This window comes from Aethina tumida, chromosome 1 (genome assembly GCF_024364675.1).
Source record: "Aethina tumida isolate Nest 87 chromosome 1, icAetTumi1.1, whole genome shotgun sequence".
Classification (NCBI taxonomy): Eukaryota; Metazoa; Arthropoda; class Insecta; order Coleoptera; family Nitidulidae; genus Aethina; species Aethina tumida.
In genome coordinates this window covers 74,840,147-74,846,105 of record NC_065435.1, presented here as the reverse complement: position 1 = coordinate 74,846,105, position 5,959 = coordinate 74,840,147, and the positions used below count along the sequence as shown (strand labels likewise).

Sequence of the window (5,959 nt, the reverse complement as noted above, 5' to 3'; positions counted from 1 at the left end):
TAAAAGTGGATAATATATATTGCATGATACTTAAATATTGTACATTATTGTCATTATTATGCAACAAGTAGAACATTATTTGACTGTGTATGCTAATCCAGTATATTCTGTGCATTGCATTCTTATGCAACCCACAGTGCATATGTACAGTGTCATTGATTATTTTTTAATTCTGTATAATAAAAGATAAATAAAAAGTTATAAATACAATATGTTTCCAAACTTTTCTAAATTATACTTAAAAATCTAGTGCCACCATGTTGCTGCGTCTGCAGGTACAAAAGATGAGACACTAAATAATATTCAATATTCAGGATGCATCCACCTTGTCGTGGTCCTGAGACACTGTACCACTTCACAAGCCGGTGACTGTGGGAAGCTAACAGATTCAATTATAATTCCAATCCTTCCTAGGAAAATTTTCTGTGTATCCCTGATTAGTTTTGTTTTTGGAACACAGTCGACAGGGTGCTGGCACCTTCTCTTGCCTTTCGCCTTCTGAGTTTAGCTCAACCACATACACCCTGCATATATGTTTTTTTCTTTTCTACCCATATATGAGGTTCTTCGATTATGCCTCCTATTAGTAACGACTCTTCAATTAAATAGATTAAATGTTCTACAAAAATCGCAATACGTATTGATTTTAATAGTTTTTTAATAAATATTTTAAATTTATCCATTTATCTGAGATGAGAAGAACCTTCTTGTTAAAATTACGAGCTCATCTTTAGAAAGCATTTTTTAAAGGTGTCTAGGAACCAATTTTTCAGTGTCGGAAGTTAAAAAAAAATAGACAATTTTTTTACCCCACCCAAAAAGTTTACAACAGTGACGGCTACTCAGATAATTTTACTAACATGACGTAAAACATATTTTTTATATGTTTATTCTTTAAAATAGAATATAGCTTAATATATAAACAAAGGTAGAATGGTAGTATGTTATAAAACTAATAATTAAACAAACGATAACAATATTATATTAAATTTCGATGAATATTTTGCGAGCAAGTTTCCCAGAGGCATTTTTAAATGTGTCTCTTCACATCCATTGGTTTCATGAGTATATTTTGAATATTTATATTTGTTTCCAACTTTTGCGCAGGCGCTTTACGGGTTATTGTTTCAATGGTAGGGTAGCTGAGGCGCGCCTCTAACTAAATACCGACACAAACGGAGTTCCCCAACATTGCCAATTCAGTTTAAAATATACTTGATTATGTGTGTCTGAATTCAGTTGTTGAAAGGTTTTTAACAATACATGTCGTCAACCAGTATTAACAGTAAACAATTCATTGATATAAGAAATGCTGTTGACGAGATGGATTTTTTAAAATGTATTTCCAGTTTAAATCACTATGACAAAATGTTTGTTGTTAAAGAATTAAATTTCAATTTGAATAATTTAACGAATACAGAATAAAGAAACCGCGGATTTACTATTACGATAAATTTGATAGGCTAATAGGAAGAAGTGTAATGAATAAATTATTTTGCTGCCATGTACATGTATTTTATTTTCAAAGGGTAGTGAAGATTTTAAATTTTAAATTTTAATTTTTAAATTTTCAATTTTAAATTTTAAATTTTATTGGGTATACAAGGGTTTTATACATAAACAGAAAACATTTGCAATTTTTCAAATGTTAAGCCATTTTTATCAACAATTAATATTAGTATGTAACATATTGTTTGCTAACAAACCAGATGTGACTTGCGATTTGGTGGTAATGAAAAACCTTATATCTGGAAATATATCAAAATTTCAAAATGTTTAATATTAATTATATCTTAAAATGAATAATAGGAAAAGTAAAATATAACAAAAAAACACTGAATCTTGAAAATAAATAAAATTTCAATGTACGTAACTATTAATTATAAACTTTATAAACATAATGAAATAAATACTGGGGTCGATCAAAATATAACAGATAACTCCGTTTATGGAAATAAATTAAAATATCAATTTTGCATATATCTTAATAATAAAATAAACTATATGGGGATCAAAAATAATAAATAATACTATATTTAGAAATAAAACAAAATTTTAACATATTTAATATTTTATTATCTTCTAAAGTCATAAGAGTAACAATGGTACATTTATATATTTACACAAAAAAAAAACAAAATGATTATTTAGTACGTGAAGACAGATAATAAACCTAACCATGGGAATGTTAACAACTATACATCATCTAAAACTTGTATATACACTGCAAGATGCAATATATTGCATACAATGAATAAGAGTAAAAACATTCATTGCTTTAATAATAAAAACTAGTGGTATATCATAAAATCATAATACTTCAGCAGCAGCAACTGTGCGAATTAAGAATTACGCTTTGCCAGCAACGGTGGCGCCACCTTTAGGTGGGTTCTTATCGGTCTGCTCCTTTTCCAACTGTCTGCCCAGATACTCCCAATTGTGTACCATCAATTTCTGTACTGCCAAAAGTGCCTCGTAACGCACATTCGGATCTTCATGGGCCAAAAGTTGCATAACCAATTGTTTGCCACCTAATTGCTCGATAACACTGTTCAAAAAACGATTAGTATTTTTATATAATACTGATTTTAAATTACTCACTGTTTGCCACGCGGATAATGGCGCACGTACTCGCCAATGTCGAAGCTGGCTACACTGAGCACCAGGGGATCTTTGCTGGTCTCCAACAGGTGGATCAGGATGCGTAATAGTTCGTAATTCTTTTCGTTCAGGCGTTGCGCATTCTCTCTCCAAAATTTGCTCTTGTGCACGGGTGACCACTCCAAACGTCCCGACTTTACTTCCGTAGCGTACTCGTCGAACGAACTCAAGTCCTGGACGGAGCTCTGCAGCTTCTCAGTAAGGAATTCCACGTCGCCGATCAGATCCTCGTCGTCGAACTTGCGCTGTTCCAAAATCGCCAGTTGTTTCAGAACCTTCAATAAAAAACACAGTTAGTACTATAATTTACAGTTGTTGTTTGTTCGTGATTACTTTGCATTGTACCATGGCGATGCAATGCTCCTTGGCAACTTGCAAGTCGTCCGGTTTTTCGATGAGGTTTCTAAATACGGCCAGGATGATCCTAGTAACCTTCTCCTTGACGGAATCGCTTAGGATGTCGGCAAGGATTGGTATGACGTTGAATTTGTTCATCTTCTCGGCAAGCAGAGGATTGAAGGTCAGCACCCAGAGACAGAAGATTAACTGGTATTGCACCTGGAAGTTCACTCTTCCGGACAACACGGACAGGAGTGTGGAGATGCCGTCCACCGACACGAAAGCGAAACGGTAGTCATCGATGCGCAGCATCATTTGCAGGCAACGCGCCACCGATTGGATAAACTCGTTGTTCTAAACCATAATTAACTATTAGTATTGGTTTGCTTGTTTTCGATGAAGTAAAAGTAAAATCAGGATTTATTCCCATGAATTAACGTTTAAAATTTTGAATGGGTTAAATTGTATGATTTTGTTCAAAAATGTAACCAACACGTTGACTGCCTCTATATTATTAATTTTGTGTTCGTTAATGGTTGTTAGTGGCAGTAAACGTGTTAAATCCACCACTGCAACATTTCTACTGATCCCCAATTTCTTTACTGTTCCCAATAACTTACTAAACCCTGATCAACACTACAAGGCAAAAATTCAAACCTTAAAAATGAATAAGATTTGGATTTTCCCCATCGACAACAATCTACAATAATCAACATGCAAAGTGTCATGCAAACCAACATAAACCATGCTCGTTTTTGGGGAGAACTGTTGCATTTACCTTAAATTACTTCCGCGTCTCTTACGTAAATGATGACACTATAATCTACTTATCTACATTATCTAATTAGATGGATATTAAAAAAGATGAAAAATAAAATAAGTCTATTGTGTTGTTTTTATACCGAAATCTCTTGCGTTGACGATTTCTCGTCGAGGCTGAAATTAACCTCGTGGTAATGCTCTTTGGGCTGGTCGGGACTCCTCAGCAGTTCCGCCTGAAGGATCGCGTTCGCCATCGTGCCATACTAAAAAGTGTGCGACACAACCTTTCGTATATTCGTAAAACTATCGCGCGGAAGCTCAAAAATTAAAAAAATGTTGAGACCAACCACCAAAAAATATTTAATCTATAGGGAGTATTATTTCAACAGCAACAATAACAAAAAAAAAACACTGAAGTTAGAAGTCACCGAACTTGGTTTGTTAGTAATTACACAGGCTCGCATCGCAATCGATGTTGTTTCTAATCGATTTCATCGTCTTTTTGTTTTTGAAGGCGGTTAAACATAAACACCAACAACAAAAAAAACAATTCTGGTTGAGTTATCGCTGCGTCCCGCCTGGATTTACCTCTTGGGCGACGCGGGTCGCGTCCGCCAACGACATCCCGAACAGGATCGAGTTGGTGCCGCGAACGATGTCGGCGCATCCGCGCTTATTCTCGGACACTTTGGGCGGCAACTGAGCCGCGTAGGCCATCTTATTTTTCAATTCCTGTGCACACACCACCAACCATTCAAACAACAAATTGAATTCGATCCCTTCCGTTTTTAATTTTTGTTGAAAAGGTAAAAACGGAAGGGACAATTAAACTGATAACCAAACGCACATCTTTCAAAATTCACATTATTCCAAAAAAACCACTAGGGCCAAAAAAATACAGGAAACAAGCTTAGAAATTAACTACGACATGAATAGATATTAGTAAAAGTGAATTAGAAACGGAAACGTATTAATAGAACTAAAAAATAATCTCATCTAATAGCCAAGCCAGTACTAACTATAATGGCATAAAAAACCAATGTAAAAAAGCACAATTTGTGTTAACTGGTGCTAAAAAAACCCCTACTGTGCCCTTTCAAAAAAACCCCAAATGAATTAAACATGCGCAGAATTAAGGAATGAATCTCACTTGAGTCTTGAGCTGATCCTTCAGCCAGGTCAGATAAAAGTGCAAGTCTGACCTTTCCATTGGTGTTTGTGACCAACAGGCGATTTTTGCGATGATTCTGGAGGTCATGTTCGTTATGAAACCGTCTTGACGATTCAACAAATTCAAAAACGGTCCCCAAACTGACTCCTTTTTCCTGTTAGCATAATTGTGGAAGAATTCCACCCTTGTTCTATCCTCCTAAAAGTTTTATAGTTAGTTTATTGCATTGCATACATAAGAGCATTATTACCTGAAGCATATCATCCATAAGCACAAGGATGTATTGCAAAGTTTGATCCTTGGAGACATGGCCAAGGAGGTTGAGGAAGGTCTGAGCACATTGATCGGGGTTGTTGTTCAATAATTCCTCCCTCTGGCTGCTATCAGGGGTGTCAAAGGCCACAATGAAGTTAAAATCTTCCTGGGAAATCATCTGGGACCTGGTAAAGCATGTTATGTTTGGTTGAATTTAAAAATAGAATAGGACACTTACTGAAAATATGATTGCCAATTGACCTTCTGGTTCCTGATGTCTGTAGCCCTTTGTTGCAACACGCTGGTCGCTGCCAGCATATCTGAAATGTTCATTTTGGGTTTAAGGAACAAATTTGGTTGGAATTTTGAGAGGAATCTTGAAAATATGTCAAATTTTGACGACCGCTGACATTTCCGAATAGTTGTGAATTATCACGTGAGTGTAAACAACGCCTATTTTTACTAAATGTGTTTCCGTTCATAACGTACACAAATAGTGCCCAAATACAACTAAAATCATCTCGGAAAAACGTCAAAATCGCTGAGAGAAAAAAAAATTGGACCGACAACGGCAAAAACGTAACTCACCAATTTTATCATCGTCGATCGAGGTGATTAAATCCTTGATCTTAGGATCGGCACTGGTGCCATTCGCGTTCGACATTTTCGCCGGTTTTTCACAAAATCCTCGTTAAATACGCACAAAATCAGTATTCGCACGGACCTCCCGAGAACGACAGACAGCTGACAAGTCTTGTGATTATTGACGTA

General features: G+C 35.6%; 1 protein-coding gene across 3 annotated transcripts; it reads right to left on the bottom strand.

The window, feature by feature from the left end:
- Positions 1-2,053: 2,053 nt before the first annotated feature.
- LOC109603932 (V-type proton ATPase subunit H) lies at positions 2,054-5,918 on the bottom strand. 3 transcript variants are annotated; one of them, XM_020020450.2, is made up of 8 exons: positions 5,777-5,918; positions 5,427-5,508; positions 5,184-5,373; positions 4,913-5,131; positions 4,351-4,494; positions 2,995-3,354; positions 2,602-2,936; positions 2,054-2,548 (listed from the first exon to the last, which is right to left on the bottom strand). In XM_020020450.2, exons 1-8 carry the CDS (start codon positions 5,850-5,852, stop codon positions 2,350-2,352), a joined length of 1,605 nt encoding a protein of 534 aa, XP_019876009.2. In that variant the 5' UTR covers positions 5,853-5,918; the 3' UTR covers positions 2,054-2,349. The 3 variants fall into 3 exon arrangements, with proteins under 3 accessions (XP_019876009.2, XP_019876016.1, XP_019876023.1); XM_020020457.2 differs by lacking the exon at positions 4,351-4,494 and adding an exon at positions 3,903-4,025; XM_020020464.2 differs by lacking the exon at positions 4,351-4,494.
- Between the last annotated feature and the right edge of the window lie 41 nt (positions 5,919-5,959).

Bases quoted from the DNA above. Each gene is read 5' to 3' on its own strand.
- LOC109603932 (XM_020020450.2), bottom strand. From the start codon at position 5,852: ATGTCGAACGCGAATGGCACCAGTGCCGATCCTAAGATCAAGGATTTA. The intron at 5,374-5,426 runs GTAAGTGTCCTA...ATGCTTTACCAG, and splicing joins AATTGGCAATCATATTTTCA to GTCCCAGATGATTTCCCAGG. The intron at 2,937-2,994 runs GTAATCACGAAC...TTTTTATTGAAG, and splicing joins TCGCCATGGTACAATGCAAA to GTTCTGAAACAACTGGCGAT.